We start from the raw sequence: 22,735 nt of genomic DNA on the forward strand, positions 1-22,735 counted from the left end.
ACCCTGACACATTTTTAACAGAAAGGTCTCCAAACTATGATAGAAATATATCTTCAATATTTTTAATGCATATAAAACGTTTTTGATACGTTCATGTTTTGCAAAACTAAAGTATTTCTGTTATATACATAGAACGAAAAGTAGAAAACCCTTTAAACTAAAAATTTCCAAGAAATTATATATTATCCTTTTAAATTTTCATAGCGGACTTAAAAGACGTAAACGTATAACCCGCTTGGTTTGCGTTACTGTTGTTGTATATAAACCAATTCAAGACATATCTGTGAAAATTAGCCTCCTTATCATTATTATAAGGCATTGGCATATATTTTTAGTCTGCCCTGTAATAAAAGGACGGACAACTCTTTGTCCCTTTCTCGTAAGAGAAGGCGAATCTCGTGATACGTGAATGTGGTCGCACGGTCACTTTCCTAAAAACATGTCCTCGATGCATGTATGTGGTCGCATGGTCGAAAATCTCTGTTATTATGACACTCTTAACATCCAGATTTTAAAATCCTAATTAGGAGAAATAAAATATTTAAATACAGAATTTTTTTTTTTTAAAAAACTGCGCAAATCATACAAAGTGCTTCTGAATCCTTACGCCATTTACAATGTTATCAAGGGAGGTCAGTCTTACCAACTCTATTTGTAGCGCAAAAGTAACCTTCCTTTGGAACTCTTACGCCATTTACAATGTTATCAGGGGAGGTCACCCTAATCAACTCTTTTTTGAGCGGAACAGTTACCACCCATGAATCCGTACGCCATTTGCAATGTTTACAGGGGAGTTCATTCTTATCGACTCTATTTCAGCCCAACAGTCACCTCCCTTTGAACTATTATGCCATTTGCAATGTTTTAGGGGAGGTTATTCAAACCGACCCTTTTTTCAGTGCAACAGTAATCTCCCTTTTGAATCCTTACGCCATTGCAATATAATCAGTGGAGGTCAGTTTCTCGACTTGTAATAGGGTTTGTAAGCGAACAGCATGGATCCTGACCAGACTGCGCGGATGCTGGTCGCAAACGCATTATGTTGGTTTTGTCATGACGCGGCTCATAAATAAAACATGTCGGAGGCATGCCCTTAACACGAAAGTAAAGCAATTACATACATCTTGCTATTGAATACTTTAGACATAGTAATAAAAAACGTATTATTTACACTGTGCAAGTGCAAAATTAAGTAGTTATAAAATCGGGTTCAGATAAAGCGTGTTTTACTTTATGTTAGGACTTGGAATAATTCATATTTACAAAAGAAAGGCTGATTAAAGGATATTTAAATATATATTGTTTAAAACATTTTAAAAACTGATAAAAAGTAAGTGCATAACATTTTAGTTTTATTCTGTACATATCAACTTTTGTTTTAATTAACATATTTTCCCCAATTTTAAAGCACAACGCTATTATTATTCCATTGTTTTTGAAACGTTAAGCGACGCAAGAAATTTTAAGAAATGCAAAAAGTTACAAATATGCAAGCTCGCCTTTTAAGGGAAGATCACCTTTAACCCATTTTAGAAATTTCAATTCAAAACAAGGAAGGAATCTCTTAAGAATGCTACTTTATGTAAATGGGAGCTGATTATCATCTGATGAACTATTAAGGTGTGACAATGGTTAACAATACAATGTACTTCAGGTAGAAAAGATGCATGGGAATTGGAAAGAGTTCACATGGTTTCTTGTTGGTTATATGTGCTGACGACTTTGTGCGTGTGTGTGTCAATTGTAAACCAGCATATCCCCAGATTCATGCTTACGTTCATAAAAATTTTGAAAATGAATTAAGAATATAATTATAACAGATAAAGTAAATTTACACATTGCAAACATCACTTATAATTGACGTAAATTCCCAGAAAGACGCCCAAATATGCAAAGATAGTCCTTACTGTGTAAGTCATAGAAGTAGTAATGATAAATACTGCAAAATCAGTAATTTTTCAAAAATAACATGTAAATTTTTTCTTGAATCTTGTATCTTTTTCTATTCTGTGTACATTTTTCTCAAGTTTAATTAGGCTATACTGGAGGCATGGACATTTGATACTCATGTAAATTACATAATAACAATTATTTCAACTTGAAAAAAACACGCATTTTAAATGATAATCATACGAGAAACATTATAAGTAATAAAGTGACAGATTTAGGACACTATATGTGTTTTGAATAAAGTTGTTTGTTTTGCATTTTCTGGTATGAAGTTTTTTCATTTCATTTCAAGTGTGTTAACATATATTTAAATGAAAATATGTTATCTCTGAAGTAATTTTTTTTTCAATTATCCACACAATAAATACAAATGAGCCGCGCAATGACAAAACCAATATAATGCGTTTGCGACCTGCATGGATCCAGACCAGCCTGCGCATCGCTCAGTCTGATCAGGATTCAGGCTGTTCGCTATCAGTTTCTATACTTATTATAGGGTTTGTAAGCGAACAGCATGGATCCTGATCAAACTGCCCGGATGGTCTGGATCCATGCTTGTCGCAAACGTATTATGTTGGTTTTGTCATGACGCGGCTCAAATGCATTTTTGGCATTATTAATTATATTAGTCTGTTTTTGCTTTTGCAATTAAATAAAGAACATCTAAACAAATAGATATTATAATTAGCTACGATTTGATATAAATATCAATAAATTAAAGTTTCATTTTCTATTGTGAAGAAGCTATCCAACTCACGGAACATCGGGTGGTTCTAAACTCTAGTCCTGTTCCCGTTCGTTCGGAAGGGTTGCTGAAGTATGGTGGCTGATTTACGCCATGTCGTATTTTCGCTTCTTCGCCTCAAAATGCGAAAACACGAAGAGACGACAAAGTTGGACTTTTTTGGCTCTTCGTGTTTTCGCATTTTCGAGGCAACAAAGCGAAAATACGACAGAAGGAGGGCGAAAATACGACACATAAAATCTGTCGTATATTCGCATTCCATCTGTCGTATTTTCGCTTTTTCGCATTCAAGATACAAAAATTCGAAAACACAAAGAGGCGACAAAATTATAACTTTGTCGTCCCTTCGCATTTTCGCTTTTTCGCATAGTTACATTTTCGCATTGTTGCATTTGCGCTTAATCGCATTGTTACATTTTCGCATTGTTGCATTTTCGCTTTTTCGCATTGTTACATTTTCGCTTTGTTACATTTTCGCATCTCCGCGTTCCGGTTGTACATGCGCATGGAGACATCAATCTATTTTATTATTATTATCATTATTATTTATTATTATTATTATTATAAAGTTTTGTAAATATCTGATCACAATGATATATTATTTGCTATGTAAGATATGTTGTATTCACGTAGATGTATAATTTAAAAGTATTACCCCGCGCCTTACACATGTTAAATAATCATATAATATAACGATAAGGCTTTCAGACTGTTTTGAGTTAGACGGGTTTGGTTTTCGTTAAGAGTCTAACAGCATTTTTTAGTACAAGCAGGTAGTCAACTCTTTTTACATAATTCAAGTACGCTGAATCCATTTCTTGCTCTACTACAAATAAAAATGGCCGCCATTGAGCTTTACTAATTACTTCATAATTTCTTATTTCTGGTTCTTAGCGAAATGTATTTCCGTTAAACCACACGCAATAAAGTTTCAGAGTCTTCTATGAATGATTGGCTGATAATTAAACATGATTTACTTATTGACTACAATTGTGGCCATCTTTAATTTCAAGATGGATACCCTTTTCTAAACAAATATAAGTGAATTGCCTTTAAAGATGTATGTTGTAATTGAGGTCGTTACCATTTCTGTGTATTTGAGTTTATTCATACTCGCAACCGGTTGCCCATATGGGCGAGTCCTCCAGAAGAGTATTAGTCATTTTAGATTTTTGGAGTACAAATACAGAAAGATGCCCCAGTTCCAGAAGCTTTTCCGTTCTTTAATGTGCCCAGTGTTAAAGCACTCATACACGCGACCTCGATTTAAAATCTCATCCGAAAGACTGATTAGTAATTTTAGTTTGCCAGCCCGGGAATCAAACCCACAATGTCGAGATTACAAGTCTCGTGCTCTAACCGATTAAGCTATACGGGTTGTTACCACACTTAAGTGAAATTTTATATATGTATATAAATATGCTTATAAAACAATTTTCAAACATCGAATTATATGTAAAATATATACTGCAATATTTTTACACATAATATGTAATCATTAAAATATACGCATTCATTTCTTATTGAAAAGTTTGACTTAGACTTTATAGAAAATAAATTTCTATTTGCCTCCCTTTTTTTAACATGTAATATTAAATTCGGTAATATCTTTACAAATAATGCTTTTTGGAACATACAATATTGATACATCTTAATTTGAGCATCATATTTATGATATAAAACCATAAAAATTTGTGTTACAGGATCTTTAAAAAAAAAATAGGTTCGTTATCAAAAATAAGATAATGATGATATAAGCATTATGTCATGTAGAATTGTACACAATGTGTAGGTATACTGAATTTCACCATGCCCTCAAACTATTTCATGTCATTCTTTATGGGCAATTAATTTATGTCAGGTATCTAAGATGCCAAATGTCTAACAAAATCTGAACAATCTAATTTACCATTAGATGTTCTCAGTCTTTGATGTTGATAGAATAGCATGTATGTAAACCTTTATGGACACTTAATCATTTTATAATTTTAATGTCAAAAGTCAAGTTTAGAATACAATTTTTTTAATTGCCTTTTATCTTCACAGGCCAGAGACTATGTCTGAAATCATCCACAAATGTGTTTATACATACTTTCTGTCAACCTGAGCCAACAGTAAAACATAATTTCGGTTTTTGGTTACCTTTTATATGTATTATTTTGTTAAAATGTCGTATTTATTTCAGTAAATAACTCTAAACATGACTAGATTTATGCACCTACATGGTTTAAAAATCAGATCATCTATCTTTATTGAAATACTAGTAAACTTAAATAAATGCAAATGTCATTTTAAGCTTTATTATGTTTCACTTTGGAAAAAAAATGACTCGTAAACAGCGGGTTTTTTTTATTGTTGAACCATAAATAGCCTACGTACTTGTAATGTCTTACGGTAAATGAATAATACAGAGTAAAATATTATAGGTGTACCGCGGGTATTCATGTCATTACCTTTTCATATTACACATTATCGCAAAAGTATTGTCGTTCCATGAACACCGTGTATATCCAGTAACGCAGGGATGTGCAAATAACGCAAGAATTGTGCAAAAGTAACGCAGAATTGTGTAATATCGTGGCTAAAACGAGCACCGAGATAAGTAAACGTACCAATATGTTTTATTGTACATCAAATTGGAAGAAATCAATTAGCATATGGTTGCTGAGACATTATACTGTAAACCTCATCAAAAATATATCCATGAACATGTTTATTTTTCAAAATCATTCGTGAAAATGACGACCTCAACAATTTGTTTAAACATATACGTATATTGCATCATTCGTTCCTTCATTCATTCATTCATTCATTCATTCATTCATTCATTCATTCATTCATTCATTCATTCATTCATTCATTCATTCATTCATTCATTCATTCATTCATTCATTCATTTATTCATTCATTCATTCATTCATTCATTCATTCATTCATTCAAATGAACATCAAGATATGTTTTGTATTTTTCTTTAAAACATTTAAGGTTATTAACATTACGATTTTTTAAAGGTATATTGTTCCAAATGTTCATGCCATAATAAGAAAATTGTGTCTTTAATATAATTTGTTTAAGGTCTTGTCCATTATAATACAATCTCTTTTTTGTGACCTAAATCTTAAATTATATATTTTGTTGTCGCATAAAGTCATCATTTATTTATTAATATAAAAGAAATTTAAATTAAAAAAAATTCCGACATTGTAAAAAGTCATCATTTATTTATTATCATAAAAGAAAGCAAGCCAAGTAAAAAGCCTTATTGCGTGTGTTTACGTTAAATATTAATCAGTACAAAGCAGCCATTTTTAAATCCAAAATGGCTGCAGCATTACAATTATCTTTTTTTCCTCATTTATTCTTCTCGTTCACACTTCAGCAAACTAAAACAGGGTCTTTAAAATAGAAAGACCCTGACTAAAATAAGCAAAACTTTCAATTAAATTTCAAAAAGATGTGTTTTATTTTGTCTATAGGAGCCTTAAAGTAAAAATTAAAAAACAATGGCGGTCATTTTGAATTGATTTTTAAAAGGTCAAGGACTAAAAATAAAGCCGTGGTAGAGCAAAAAATAAGTTCAGCGTACTCGAAATAGGTAAGTAAGCCTGTACTAAAAAATGCCGTTAGGATGAACATTTTCCCAACATCAATCCTCTCTAAATCAATTAATGCAACTATTATTATAATAAGTAATTTGTTCCAACCATCTTTAGATTATCAGTTTATTTTGCTGACGGGTGTGACATGACATTTATGCCCGCACACATCTTAAAATAGATATGTCTGTGATTGAGGTGTATTTTCACAGGAAAACATTTTATCTAGTACTAGAGTTTTGTAAGACAAACTTTATTTGATTACGTAGAGAGCATGTTGGATTAAGTTTGAAAAAAAAGTTTGATGGTTTAATTTAATAATAAAAAAGAAAGAAGAAAACCACATATGAAAACATTTGGTCGTCATAGTTCCCGATCATTCAGCCTTCTTCAGTGGCTTCTATTGCATTTAAAATATATAGTATAATATTTAAAATCATTGTATTCATTATAACATTATACCAATGCATGTGGTCAGGCGTTCCTCAAGTCTTTAAAACAAAGATCTCTTGATTGTCATTCTGTCTTCCCCATATTGCACGAATATCAATAAAAGGAGAACAATTAAAATTCATAAAAAATCAATAAATATATTGTATTTAGATCATATTGTATTATACTGTGCTTCTCTAAGTTCACGGTACTTAACTCAGGGAAACAATAAACTAATGGTACAAAAAATGTCATTAGCTGTAACGTTTAGGTATTTTCAGATTGATGTCTCCGTGCGCATGTGCAACCGGAACGCGAAAATGTAACAATGCGAAAAAGCGAAAATGTAACAATGCGAAAATGTAACAATGCGAAAAAGTGAAAATAGGACAAATGGAATGCGAATATACGACAGATTTTATGTGTCGTATTTTCGCCCTCCTCCTGTTGTATTTTTGCTTTGTTGCCTCGAAAATGCGAAAAAGCGAAAACACGAAGAGACGACACTTTGTCGACTCTTCGTGTTTTTGCTTTTTCGCATTTTTGAGGCAACAAAACGAAAATACGACATGGCGCAAATCAGCCACCATAGCTTTAGACAAAGTAATCAAAAACAAATCATTTACACTGTGCACGTGCAAAATTAAGTAGTTATAAAATCTGATTCAGATAACGTAAGGATTTGAAATAATTCATATTTAAAAGGAGGCTGATTAAAGGATACACATATATTGTTCAAAGCATTTAAAGTGCTAAAAAAGTAAGTGTATGACATATTCTAGTTTTATTCTGTACATATCATCTTTTGCTTTAATTTACACATGTCTTCCCAATTTTAAAGCACAATGCTATTATTATTCCTTTGTTTTGAAACGTTAAACAACGCAAAAAAATTTAAGAAATGCAAAAAGTTACAAATATGCAAGCTCGAATTGCTTACAAAAGACGCCTTTTAAGGGGAGATCATTTTTAACCCATTTTAGAAATTTCAATTTAAAATAAGGAAGGAATCTCTTAAGAATGCTACTTTATGTAAATGGGAACTGATTATCATCTTCTACTTCTACTTCTATGTTGAGCTCGTCTGTAAATCCGCTGTGCAGACATCAGCGACGAGTGGATGAACTATTAAGGTGTGACAATGGTTAACAATACTTCAGGTAGAAAAGATGCAAACTGGAAAGAGTTCACATGATTTCTTGTCGGTTATTTATGCTGACGGATTTGTGTGTGTGGGTGGCAATTGTAAACCAGCATATCCAAAGACTCATACTTATGTTCATGAAATTTTGAAAACGAATTTAGAATATAATTATAACATATAAAGTAAATTTACACAGTGCAAACATCACTTATAATGTACGTAAATTACCAGAAAGACGTCCAAATATGCAAAGATAGTCCTTACTGTGTAAGTCACACAGTAGAAATGTAATGATAAATACTGCAAAAATCAATAATTTGTAACATGTAAATTTTTTCTCGAATCTTGAATCTTTTTCTATTCTGTGTACGTTTTCTCAAGTTAATTTAGGCTATACTGTAGGCATTGACCTTTGATACTCATCTACATTACATAATAACAATTATTTTAACTTTAAAAATCCACGCATTTTTAAATTATTAATCATACGAGCAAGTGACAGATTTAGGACACTATATGTGTTTTGAATAAAGTTGTTTGTTTTGCATTTTCTGGTATGAAGTATTTTCATTCAAGTGTGTTAACATATATTTAAATGTAAATTAATTATCTTTGAACTAAATATTATACTCTATTATCCACACAATAAATACAAATGCATTTTTGGCTTTATTTATTATATAAGTGTGCCCTTTCTTTTGCTTTTAAATAGAGAAATATAAACAAATAGATTTTATAATTAGCACATATCTGTTGGCTTTGATTTGATATAAATATCAATAAATTAAGTTTCAATTTCTATTGTAAAGAAGCTATCCAACTCACATACGGAAGATGGGGTTGTTCCTGACTCTAGTCCTGGGAAGGGTGGCTGAAGCATTCCTCCACCAGTAAAGCCGGAAAGTCGCTATATGACATTTACTATGCCGGTGCGACAAAAATCTTTTGTAGTGCACATCTATTATTTCTTCAAAACAGTCTTTTATTATTGCTTCAATTTTAGGTTGATAATTTCTTTTATATTTTATTTAAATAACTTTCAAGTAGATTTCATTTATTCTATAATGAGAAATAAGATTCGTGCGTTTGAGCAGTACTGTTTTATGATTAAATTTTCATTTACTTTCAACATACAGTTTGCCTTTCCAATATTTTATTTATGGAACGGTTGGCGTTTTTGAATAAATACAAAATTCAAGAAGAAGACAATATGTAGCATTTTATGCGTTTAGCTAAATTTAATAAGAAAAATATTATCAAAATAAATTAAAGTGACGGGCCATATTAAAATTGATGTTGACATAATTTTATTTTTAATGTATTTGTTTGACGTTTTTTTTAAACTTTGCTTGCAGTCAGGTTCAATTGCAGTCAGGTTCAATAAAATAAAGGACCTCTTTCTAAGCCAGGAATATTTGGCAAGAATGATAAATGTTGGTATATGAACAAACACTTTACATCTATTCAGAATCGAATTAGTTGTTTTAAAGGTCATTCCGATAAATGAAAAGGTGCGAGTTCAGCATTTAATTATTCAAGCGCCTTGTCCGGCATATACCCGACTATCGTATTTAGTGTGGTGCTCAATCACTATTTTCAGTCTCACTAGAATAACGAATACGGGTTCACCTCTTCCTGCTATCATTTTTCAGATCATTGAGATGGCACGTCAACAATGGGGCAGAAGAATAGAGTTTTTCCTTACTTCTGTCGGGTACTCCGTTGGCGTTGGTGATTTGTGGAGATTTCCCTACCTTGTGATGAAAAATGGGGGAGGTAATTCGAACATCTTGATATATAAAAGTCTTAATCTTTAGAAAAAACGTTTAAGCATGACAAGGACTTGATGTAAAACGGTCTAATGAGCTACGCCTGTCTAATAAAACCTTTCGTATAAAAACTAGGCTGTATACGGTAACAAAAATGTAGGTTATATTGGTGCAACTAAGCTTTTTGTAAACGTGTATGTACGTATTAAGTTGTCAAAAAAGCTGCGTTACGTTAAATTAAGTTCATCAGAGATGGCTTTATGTCAATTTGAAAATCTACTGATAAGCATAATATCAAATCCCATTCCATTCCATACTGTAAAGAAAATGCCACCATTTATTGCCTTATTTCAGTTTTTTCCCCAGATCTCCTGAATTTGAATCGATAATTCATATGTGGTATATATGGAGGGGATATCCGGCAAAAGTATAGTGTCTCTTGATGACATGTGAAAAGCTGAAGGTCGCTTTGATCAAAATGATAAGAGACTGTGATACCATTAATGTACGAATTCATCAACATTATCAAATTTTAGTTATTTATAATAACAGGTGCTTTTCTGATACCAATTATCATATTCAACATATTTGGGGCAATGCCGATTGTGTATCTTGAAATGATTATGGGACAATACTCCCAATCTGGGGCAGTCCCTGTATGGAACGTGTGTCCGCTGCTGAAAGGTAAGTCCATTTAAATTGCCATGGAATCCCTTTTACACATAAATCACAGTAGTTTTTGTCAAAATAAGAAATATATTTGTTTTCTCAAAGACTCGCAATATCCATTGAATGAATTTTTAAAACGTTTTGAATCTTGAAAGAGTAAACATTGAATTGAACACTGAAACACTGCATCGATGCTTTGGTATCAATTGATATTCACTAAGTAATTGAAAGAGCATCGAAACACGAGGCTATCTGATTTGAACGAGGGGGCGTGGCCCCCGAGTATTAATCAGATTGCCAAGTGTTTTGATGTTCTTTCTCTTTTTTATCATAGTTAAACATAAAAACACGTTCCCTGTAGTCACAATATGAAACCCCGGAGAAAAGTAACCAATAAACGATCATCTGAATATGATATTTCTGTCGCTTTCACTTTCTCTGCCGTCACAATAAGTAAACCCCAGCAAAAATGAGCAGATCAATGGGCATGCTCTGGAGTGTGGGTAACTAATACCTGCACTCCAGTTAACGCACGGTGCATGTATATGTATACGATTTAACTCGGACACATTTTCAACAGAAAGGTTCCCAAACTATGATACAATCTTTAATCATTTAACGTTATAGAGATGATTTCATAATGGTCCTAGTACTACAAACAACACAAGCTTGGTTCATGTTTACTTTTAATTATTAGGAGTTGGCTATGGCACACTGGTCTCGACCTTCCTGTTTTCTGTCTATTACGCTGTGATAATCGGTTGGATGTTTTTCTACTTTATAAATTCCTTTTCCAAACAACTGCCTTGGACCACATGCGAGAACGAGTGGAATATACAGGAAACGGAAGTCTGCATTACTCGAGGGGAGACAAACGCTGCCAATGAAACAATAACCGGAATTGAAACAATACCGGTAATTAGAAATATAACGACCTTTATCTCGACATCAGCATCAACGGGAATGTCTTTTGCTTCAAATGTTTCACAATTAAGAAAATCAACATCAGCCGAACAATTTTGGAAGTAAGTTATTTCATGTATCTTCTAACACTTTTACTGTTTTTATTGTCTCCCTCTTATATCTCCGAGCATGAAGTAATTAAACCATTTGACGCACGCACACAGATGACTTTTTTAAGAAATATCTGTGTTCATTCATTTTATATACTGGACTTGCGAGAAAAAGTGTTTGCTAACGGGTGAAAAGAGATACTTATGGGCTTTTAGAAATCAAAGATCAAAGAAATAATCATATAACTCGGCGAGAACATTCTTTCATCTGTAGGATGTGAACCAAAACAAGTAAGTTGTACGAATGATCTTTGCAAATTACATTACTAGTACTGCTGTAACTAATTCCACAATTACAACATCTTTTAGCACTTTGGCAATAGTCATGGTAATTCGTCATATATGTCTATATAAGTTTTAAGACATCGACCTGAGGTCACTAGGTAGATGACAAAGACTTTATGTTAAGCCCCTCTGAAGATACACAACAAGATGCAATTGTAACATTTTAAAAATAACAATTCTCGACAGCTTGATGAAATATATATATATTATATATAATAATTTAGATAATGTTTATTTTGATAAAATGATGTCTAATTTCTATCCCAATGAACTTCAACTGAATAAAACGAATCCTGAAAATTTATTCATTTTCGGAATTCATATTAGAATCGATAACAATACTATTCCCACAAAAATCTATGATTAGAGAGATGACAGTCAACTATCCATATTTAGATTGAGGTGTACCCAATGCAACATCTTACGGGGTATATGTATCTCAGTTATATTCTCTAGGGAATCGATTTTAACGAACGTAATATTTTCATTACTAGGACACTTCTAAAAGAGAGCTACTGCAATCATTAATTACGAAAATATTTTACTAAATTTTATAATCGTAATTAAGATTTTATTTCAAAATTCAATAGCGATTGCGACTAGGGATTAGCAAGCCTGATTTTCATGGAGATGTGATTTACAAACATTGTAAGATTTTGGGTCATGATAAGTTTTCTGATGCCTTTTCTAAAATAATTAGATAATTAAAAGTTTTATTAAAAACGGTTATAACCCTTGTATTACAAGACATACTACACGCTTAGTGTTTAACCCTTTTACAGTTGAAAGCTACGCTTTCCTCTTTTGATTACATCTGACGAAGTGGGAGACTGATGGACATTTCTTAAAACCCTTTTGGACTGAATTGTCTTAATTTTCATCTTCTGTCTTGTTTCGTCAGGTCCTTGTAGGCGATACTCTTGCTGTTCTGTCTTCATTTAAGTCATTGTATATCTTTAATATGGTGATTTGGTTTCCTTTTTTATGAATCATCATGAGCATAGCCCGAACTGCACTTCAGTGTTTATATATTTTTCTAGTCCTTCGGGATCATTTATTCCAGTACTATTAGGTGTTGGAAATTGAGGACCGCACAAGCCGGTGTTAGTGGGCGTGAGGGATATTGCACTTTTACATTATCCCTCATGTACACACTCAATCAAACCGAATTAAAATTTTTTTATGTTATTTTGTTGTGATTAATGCAATGAAATCACATATTTTACTTAATTCATCGATTGTAACCATAAAAACTGTAAGAATTTCACTTGGCGGGGATTCATTTTATTTATACAGTCTTTGGTGACCATTAACCGGTTTAAACTCCCCAGCAGTGCTTATGCTGCTGACCAATTAAAGGCGGGCACTTCTGTGTTACTTAGATGTATATCTTATTTACTATTGACTGTTAGTGACATCTACGGTTATTACTCCCCTTTCCTCAGACTTGTACCCCCACCCCTCCCCTCTTTCTAACCCCCTTCCCCCTTATTCTTATAGGTCTTATCATTTATTTTAATTGATTAATTTTCATCTTTGATTACCTTGTAGGTTGATGACATCCTGTCCGTGTTTTGCCCATGTGCCCTGTCCTGTTGTTTTGTTAATGTTAATGCGTAATAATGAGTGTTTGAATTTTCAAAACAGATATAAAGCTTTGGATATATCCAACGGTTTAGATGAATTAGGCTCCATCAACTTGCCGCTTCTGGGATGTCTTGCTGTCATAGAAGTTTTGTGCTTCTTGTGTATATTTAAGGGAGTGCGGTTGACTGGAAAGGTAGGTATCTTCTACTAAAGTGACATTTTGTTGAGAATCTGGACAGAATTAGCAATATATTTTTTATAACGGTGATTGATAATAATGAAATATTAGGATAAAATATAAAAAATGCTTAAAGTATAAACAAATATTCCAGTCTTTCTATTATTGAGCGTTAACGATAAATTACGAGAAGCGTATTTCTAGAAACATCCGAGGTCATGTGACATACTGATTAGTTTGTGATGCAGAATATAAAATTGAAAGCCATTATTGCAAAATGTAAAGTTATTTTGACTCTTACCTGAACACTCACCATTTACACTTTGGCGGGTAAAATAACACTTACATTTAATAAATCTTTTAGAGATATTTAATGTTTTAGTTAAGAGTATAAAGTAACTTTCTTTGAGTGTCGTCAAGTTAAAAAAAATGCATTAAACTTAACACTTTCGGCAATTGTAAGCTAATAATGTATAAAACCTTTGCATGCCATTAAATGGAATTAATGAGTTTTTATTGAACATTTATTATGAAAGTGAGAGGATTAAATTGTTTTGATAGGTTGTATACTTCACTGTCCTCGGACCTTTTGTCTTACTTGCTGTATTTCTTGTAAGAGGGTCCATCCTGCCGGGAGCAGACATTGGAATTAAATATTATATAACTCCAGACCTCAGTAAACTGAAAGAAACTAAAGTGAGTATTTTATACTGTCAATAACTAGTAAATAATATTTACTGTAGTTTTGCTTCAGATCCATTATCAATTGTTTCATTACATATCACATCATATTCATCAGCTAAAAAGTCTGTATTTGTATAAAAAGATATGTTAAAATACATGAAAACATTTTATAGTTACATTCCTGACACATAAATAAGAATACCTATATCATATATTAGTCCGACCGTCTGGTTAGCTCAAAATAGGTCGAGCGTTGGACTGTGAATCGGGCGACTCGGGTACACTTGTGATTGGTCATGAAATCCTTTCAACGGCCATTTGCACTGTAACTCTGCTCTGGCATGTAACATTAGTTATCAGTTCCTTGCGAAAGTGAAGTTAAATTGCTTGATCTGAACTGTGCTCTGGTAAATTCAATGTGGCATACTGCCGTGATCCGGGGATAAACTACCACTACCCTATATTAGTTTAATTTATGTTATTAAATGTTCATTAAATTTCATACAACCGAATTCTATATTGATGTTTAGATATGGGCTGAAGCCTGCATGCAAGTTTTTATTTCGGTCGGACCTGGCTTTGGTGGAATGATCACTTTCGCCAGTTACAACAAGTTTACCAACAACTGTATGAGGTAATTTATTCTGAATAAAAATACATTTGCAATTTACATTTTTTTGCTCATAAGGGGCGATTCTAACTAAAATAGGATGTATTTACATTGATATTTTTGAAGCAACATTTGACGTATTTTTGTTGGGCCATGTTCTTTAACAGCCAAGTAACCCCGGGTGTTTGTCTTCTGACGTCATATCTGTGATATGCAGGCTTCATAACCTCTGATCCCCTTTCAAAATTCCATATATTTAGTTCCGCCCATTGTTTTCTCGTTTAGGGCACACGCTTTTTTTACTTGGGGACCATAATTATGCTGCTTTTCAAAAATGGCACTTACGTGTCACATTCAAGGTTCCATGATAACCGCCATATGGACACATCTGCGGATGTTTCAAAATTCAAAATTGTACCAGTTCATGTAAAATGTTGAATTTAAAATTTGCTCAAGCCGGTGCTAGGGGACGTGGACGATAGTTTGCTCTTGACAGTACCGTCCATGAAGAGGCCAATCAAACCGAGCCTGCAACATTTTCAATTTGTCTATATTCCCGTGTTGGGCTTTCTTTATGGATTCCTATTTTCTCTATTTTACTTTTTGAACTGTGATTATTGCTGATAATCAATAGCACATAAACGACAACTTTGTTCTTAAGTACTGTATTCGATATCTGTTGTACTTGACTTATCGAGAGGTAGTTTATTTATGATTAAAAATTCTATTTAAAACAGTATATAGAATAGTATGGATTTTAAGACTGATTCTGCAGCTCTTTTGGTACTTTAGCTCATTATACCGACAAGCTTGGACCGCAATTAACTATTTATATGGTTTAACTTAAGAACATTTTTTTTCAGGGATGCTATTATAGTTTGTTTAATGGATTTGTTGACTGGTTTTGCCGGAGGTTTTGTGATTTTCTCGGTGCTTGGACACGTTGCTCATGAAACAGGGATCAACATTGAAAATTTTAATCAATCAGGTAGCTTCTGTTAACCCATTTTGTTCATAGTATTTAAATGATGAACAATCAATAAAAATCAGTTACTTTTGCAAACATGGATTTATAGAAAATTTGTGTTGCCGTAGGTTTGTTGAAATGCATTCTGAAAAGAAATTACAAACTTTAAATAGAAATAGTAAAGAGTAGTGACAAAGTTACAATATCAAATCTACAACATAGTCCATATGGTTAGGCTGAAAGATTTTCATGTCGCAGATTTTTGTTATTTTATACAGGATATGGTTTAGGTTTTATCGCTTATCCTGAGGCGGCTAATTATTTACCTCCTCCTCAACTCTGGTGTGCCTTATTCTTCTTTATGTCTATCTGCTTAGGTATAGATTCACAGGTAGGAATGTTGCTTATGCTTTTGATTTCTGTTTTTCATAAATTTTGTGAGTTACACACTTCTTTCATATTACTGAGTGTACAAAGGTCCGCCATTAGAATTGTAGATTGCAAGGTACAGACCCATTATCAACAAAAGACCTAAATGTATTTTTTCAGCTTCCCATGATATCAGAGCAGTAACTAAACTTCATGTCAAAAATATATATAAAAATATAAGACTTTGAGAAGTCATTTGGTCATTTTTAACCATTTTGATCAGTTTTTCTTAAATTTATGTATGCACTAATATATAATTCATACGTTGGACAATACTTTACAAACACTTCTTTCTTTTATCTTAATTACTTTTGGCTTTAACTACATTTGTGATTCATATAAGTAAAGAATTAGATTTTGCCAGTGTTAACTTGCTCAAAAATAAACTGATGTCTTAAATTTCTTTTATAGTTTCCAAACTACGAAATTGTTGTAACAGCGATCCAAGACGAGTTTAACAAACATTTCAAGGGAAAAACAACTTTACTTACCCTGATTGTTATTGTGTTAGCGTTCCTGCTCGCTATTCCACAAGTCACGCGGGTAAATACCATTTGATAAATTAAAAATGGTCAAATGAACCATAAACAACTTGTGTTTTTTATCTTAAAAGTAACATAAAGGTCGACTTTTTTGTCTATGTATTGATAAAACCACAGCTAGGAGATTGACATTCTAATAATTGAAAAATATAAGCAAATATTTAAGAAATAACAGCAAATACACCCCTCTATACAACAAATAAACACTTATTATTGATAGAATGTTTAAAAATAGAATTGTCCCGCCTTTTCTATGCATTGCTAAGTCATCTGCTCATAAACAAATGCGTTCTTGTGGAACCATTGTAACACTTGAATAAAACTTAAATACATGTACTGGAAACCATTTATGTGGTTCTTGTTTGCATAGTTTGTGTGTGCTATTGGTTGGAAGTATCACTGTCTCCAACCGTTTTATCTTTAAAGGATCTCCATTGAGGTCAAATGGCTAAATAAAATTAAAGTTGAATTTCTTACATTGATCGCTTAAACGATAAGATTTGCAAAAAAATATAATGAAATTTACTCGTAATGAAATTGAAAATCGTATTCATGTGTGTTTTTTAGCCTGGTTTGAGTTAAAGACTTTTAACGGTTTTTAAATTAATTTCGGGTTATTTTCCATCAATGTTCTGATTGAAGTCTTCATGATCATTCGATTAAATGAAAAGGCTTCGGATGGCATGACCATTATTTTACAAATGAATGTCGAGCATTTTTTCCGAGTACAATTATAAAATATAAAACGATTTTTATTCTTCTAAAACGAGAATACATTATAATAATGTACACACAATGGTATGATACCAACGCCGTGACATTTAAATATTTTTTATTATAAAGGGTGGTTTTTATCTACTTACATTGGTAGACTGGTATGCAGCAACATTTTCAATGACAATATTTGCTCTGATGGAGTTATTGGTGATGACGTTCATCTACGGTACGTTGATTTTAATTATAACTACACGTTTGTAACGTCGATTTCCATTGGACATCCGCAGTATTATAATACTGCAAGTTTGTAACGTCCCTTTTCATTGGACAACCGCGAAGTTTGTATTATTCACATACATAGCTACTGCAAATTTATGAAATCACTTTAACCAATCACAAATTAAGCAATTTTGCATGTTGCACATCTTCACATCGTTGTCAAAGACTTTTCTGACAAATTACTTTATGGTTATTTGCTAGAGGCTTTGGTCATACAAGTTTACGACCATTTACAAACCGAGAGCAAATGAAGGTTTGATTACGCATGATCAAAACGTGTAATGTTTCTTTTCTTATGAAAATGTCTTCTATGTTACACTATATAGTAAAATATTTCACTTCTATCTCAGGATTTAATACGGATCACTAAACAATATGAATAATAAATAAACATTTATGCAATACAATATGCAAACATTTTCAAATGCCATTTTAATCAGTATTTGTGTAATCTATTTTTATCTTTTGTTGGGTTTTACGTCTCGCCAACTGTAATCAAGGCTATATGGTGACTTTTCAGTGTTTGCTTTCATTATCTTTGAAAACCTAACCTTAAGACTTTAATGTAGATTTGTTTACAGAAGAGTAATTTATTTTTCCCATTACAAATACAAGTTTTGCCTTTTATCATACCATGCAACTTTGTAGGTGTCAAAAGAGTTGATGCAAATATGCGGGAGATGACAGGAAAGGGGGTACCTATCCTCTTCAAAATTGCTTGGTGTGTTACAACTCCTATTCTTCTAGTGGTATGTTTTTTCTTGTTAATTGGGTAATATTATGTTGCTCAAGATTGAGGTATTGCATAAAGAGCACTTTCATTTTCTTCATTATTACCAGCATCGAAATTTGGCTGAATACTCTTGCATGTAGGTTTTGAATGTGTAGTCATTGATATACTTTTAGAACAATCACCTGTTATACAAGATAAGTAATGGAGTTCATATTATCTACATATGTTTAATACCTTAAAAACCATAAGCAATGCCGTGTATTACAAATTCAGACAAATCACAATTACAAAATGTTAGTATACATGACTCCAGTTTTATATATTTTTGCAAAAACATACGAGGGGAGGTCAATATGTAATGCAAAATATTTAACAAAAGACCTTTCAGTAACTGAAAGAAAAATGGTCGGCCCAACCCCTTTTCTACTCTTGTCAATTGCTTAGAGCATAGTCGACGAACAATTTTGGTGGACAAAATCTTATTGTTACACTTGCGTAAAATAGTGAAACCAGCTTTCATCATCTGTCAAAATATTAGAAAAAGCGGCGACTGTCATGGTTAACAGACATTTTCGTAATTTCTAACGCATTTAACTCGCCCCTCTTCTGTTCAAATGTTAGCAAATGGGTATTCATCTGGCAGTTACTCGCCGATCTTTCAGGCGATTCTTCAGAATAGTATGCATTGACCCTTTTGATATCCTTGCCTTATATGTGTTAGTGAAAGTCACTGACGAAGAACATACTAGTTCGAAATCGATTTGAATAAAAAATAATTGAATGTACGCGTGTGGTTGGTCTTTTTGAAATCATATTAGTGAAAGTCTGTCATCTTTGTCAATGATAAGTTTGATTTTGTGAATGTTATTGTCAGTAACTATGTAGCGTTTTCTTCCAGACTTACATGCATCTTTAATTGACTCATTCCCATTTTTGAACTTATGCATTCACCTTGAAACAGTTGCCTAAGATACTTAATTGTTGCCATAAATATTACAAATATCATTATAGACATTTAATTATAGCAGATTTTCGTAGTTTTGTTCGAAACACTTTTCACTGAGCGTTTACCAGCCATATTTTACATGAAGTTACTCGTTTAACGTATTTTCAAATGTGAATACAGTTCCTTGTCGGTTGACTACACACATGGTTTTGGTAGCATTTGAAAGCCGATGCTTTGAGGCAAAGAATAGTGTACGCAAACACAAGAATCACGTGCATAATTAGAAAATATACTTCATATTGCATTACATATTGATCCATCATCGTATTCTTATGATTCCAGATTTTAATAGGAATCTTCATGACAAACTAAATTTATATTGTGCTGCATTTGTAAACGTGATATTTTAGCAGAGCTTCAAATTATACTATAGGTTACTCTCGGTTTCACCGTATATACGTACAAACCTCCATCCTATGGCAGTTACGAGTACGAGCCCTGGCATATCAGTTTAGGTTGGTGTATATCGTCCTCCTCCCTCGTGCCTATACCATTATACCTCTTCTACCGGCTATATAAAACACCTGGAACTATACTAGAGGTAATTTGTTTAATACTTACAGTTACAAATATTACTTGTCTCTATAATTAGACTCAATTACCTTTCTTGTTATGTCGTGATATATATTCTTCAAATGTTGAACTAAAGAATGAAAATTAACCAAGGTCTTTCAAATACAAACCTGAAAGAACCAGCATTAATGTAATGATACATGTATGTTTCCTCATTTTAAACAATCAGACGTCTTAGCCAAATGTATAGCATACAGTAGTTGTGTTTTTTTATTTTAAAAATTTTAGCAAATACAGTCCACCTTGTTATTGAAACAATGGCAATTAAAACTGTTGTTGTTCAAAATATATGTTTTAAATTGAAACGTCTTGAACTATATTGGGTATATAATTCAGATTTCATTTAGTATAATCATGGATTATCTTTTGACTAGTATTTTCGTTCCAGAGATTTAAGGTCAATCTACGACCGAATGAAAAATGGGGTCCACATGAGTCAATAGAACAAGAAGTTATACAAAGTGGAAAACTATTAGAAGATGATGTTCAGGCAAGGTCGTAAACGAAACAGATTTTCCCAAGTATGTTACTGATGTCAGATTTCCAGACTGCATGCACGATTGCTGTGACACCAGTGAAACCAACAACCGTTGGTCTTGATATATACAATGTTTTAAGTGTTTACAATATTATCATTATCATATATAACTTTTGATTTTAGTATATGAGTAATATTTACTCTTGATTTTTCGGAACTACCAAGACTGTTAAAACTATTTATAAAGTATATTTTTCTTTTAATTACGATACAGGTACATGTGCATTTTAAGGAATTAAATGCGATCGGCAATTTAATTTTCTTGTACATATATATCATATACAAATGCATGTATGTACATTTTATATATTCCGAAAGTAGAAAAAAAAACACTTTTTTATATCTCAAAGTGTTAATACATTTATGAATAAAAATATTCATTCCTTTATGAAATAAATTTGAAAAAAAGTTTATAGTACTATAATTGGTCTAATATATGAATTTACTTTATCCGCAAGTTATCGACTACAAAGTCATCATGAGTCAGAGGTCAGAGAAAAATGACCATTAGATTCAAAGCCCGAGCTCAACTTCCACAAAGGAAATACGAGTAACGAGTTAGCGGGTAGTGGTAGAAATATAACCACTTATCAGTATAGTCATGACTTATTCCATATATACTAGTACATAATTATATGGGCTCCTGTGATTATTTTGATATCTGTAGCGGCACAAACCAAAATGTTAATCACACACATGAGGATCCTTATTGAAAATAAAAGCCTTTCATGCTTTACTGGATGACCATGACCAAATTCTCTGCAAGTGATCACCGACAACTATTTGCACAGGATTCATGAATCAGCGATGAGAGACAAATAACCATTGGATTAGAAGTCCTGAATAAATACAATTTTAGATAACGATTTGGTTATATCAAAATACAATTAGAAATACAATTGCTTTTAAGTTATGACTTAGACATAAGTATTTCAAAACATATATTTACATACAGTAATGATAGTTTTAACGAAACAAAACAGAAATTAATGACGGCAAATATTAGCTTCAAAAATGCACTTAATTTCTTATCAAATATAACAGTATTAGAAATAAAACAATTTTAAAATGTATCAAAAGATGTTATACAATGCCGAATTGAGAAAAATACATACGAAATTTCAATCAGATAAAGTAGAAAATAAAATCAAACCAAACACTACTGGAAAATTAGAAATTATGTGAACAAAAGCAGTGAAAAACAAGATGACCTGTGTGTATATATATATATATATATATATATATATATATATATATATATCGAGGTTGAAAATAATGGCAAAAAATGAAGCTCGTGGGAAAAAATAAAGAATTGATTGAAGAGTTAAGAGATCAAGAAATGATAAAAGTATATGCAATTATATATAATACATTGAAAAATGATAAATGTCCTGGCTTAGATAATACCTGTATATAAAAGTTCTGTTCTGTTCTGTTCTATATCAAACGGACATATAAAAACTACATTGCCAAAAATGATACCAATGTACATATAAACAAATTATTTAATTTTACTTTCAATCACGGTATAATCCCAAATAAAAAAAAATATTTTTTTAATTTTGAATGTATTTTATGTTTCCAAAAGGTTACTCATTGGTCAATTATCTGAACCTTCTTTTTCTTCTGTTGCTTTTTTGGCAATAAATACAGTTATAGTGATTTAGTATTTTGTATTGAAGTCAACAAACTACCTTGTTTACATTTTTCTACTATTACAGGGTTTTTCAAATAGAATCTATTGGAAATTTTATACCCTGACTTTTATGACAAATATCGCTATCTTTCATGTGACAAGCAGCTAACATGCTATAAAAACATTACTTTAACATTTTAAAATTCATATTTGCCCTTCTGAAAACAAAAACAAAAACAAAAAAGACCACGCACACACGCAAAAAACAATTTAAACAAACAAACAAGTGCCAGACAGATTCAGTCGTAACCGGTCACACTTTCAAATTGTAATTTACGTATCTGTTTCCTTGATGTAGGCTACACGTCCACGAAAAAAAAAAGAGCAGAACTTCATATACACAGAGACATAGATAACAGAGATAAGCACCTCCTATATTATCTATTGAAATATCACTCATGCCTTTCAAAAAGTGAAAAATTTGGCATTTTGTTGCAAATAAAACTTAATGGGTGTACATTTGATCATTTAATATTATATACCATTTGAAAGGTAAATCTTTTATCTATTGCTGCATGTTAAAATATTGGTA

The 22,735-nt window shown here is 32.1% G+C and overlaps 1 protein-coding gene across 2 annotated transcripts; it reads left to right on the forward strand.

Annotated features, from left to right (window-relative positions):
• The first annotated feature begins 1,192 nt into the window (after positions 1-1,192).
• LOC132722705 (sodium- and chloride-dependent glycine transporter 1-like) lies at positions 1,193-20,759 on the forward strand. Of its 2 annotated transcripts, none has more exons than XM_060707230.1 (14): positions 1,193-1,330; positions 9,521-9,644; positions 10,190-10,321; positions 11,004-11,331; positions 13,312-13,444; positions 13,991-14,125; positions 14,644-14,747; positions 15,587-15,711; positions 15,969-16,081; positions 16,531-16,662; positions 17,505-17,604; positions 18,306-18,406; positions 19,770-19,937; positions 20,358-20,759. In XM_060707230.1, exons 2-14 carry the CDS (start codon positions 9,530-9,532, stop codon positions 20,469-20,471), a joined length of 1,800 nt encoding a protein of 599 aa, XP_060563213.1. In that variant the 5' UTR covers positions 1,193-1,330; positions 9,521-9,529; the 3' UTR covers positions 20,472-20,759. The 2 variants fall into 2 exon arrangements, with proteins under 2 accessions (XP_060563213.1, XP_060563214.1); XM_060707231.1 differs by lacking the exon at positions 1,193-1,330 and adding an exon at positions 7,395-7,484.
• Positions 20,760-22,735: the final 1,976 nt, after the last annotated feature.

This window comes from Ruditapes philippinarum, unplaced genomic scaffold (genome assembly GCF_026571515.1).
Source record: "Ruditapes philippinarum isolate M1 unplaced genomic scaffold, ASM2657151v2 ctg5817_1_1_1_1, whole genome shotgun sequence".
Taxonomy (NCBI): domain Eukaryota; kingdom Metazoa; phylum Mollusca; class Bivalvia; order Venerida; family Veneridae; genus Ruditapes; species Ruditapes philippinarum.

What these genes read in the sequence shown, in the direction of transcription:
- LOC132722705 (XM_060707230.1), top strand. Translation starts at nt 9,530, where the DNA reads ATGGCACGTCAACAATGGGGCAGAAGAATAGAGTTTTTCCTTACTTCT. An exon ending in CTATTCCACAAGTCACGCGG is followed by an intron (nt 16,663 to 17,504) that starts GTAAATACCATT and finishes TTTATTATAAAG; the next exon opens with GGTGGTTTTTATCTACTTAC. An exon ending in CACCTGGAACTATACTAGAG is followed by an intron (nt 19,938 to 20,357) that starts GTAATTTGTTTA and finishes TTTTCGTTCCAG; the next exon opens with AGATTTAAGGTCAATCTACG.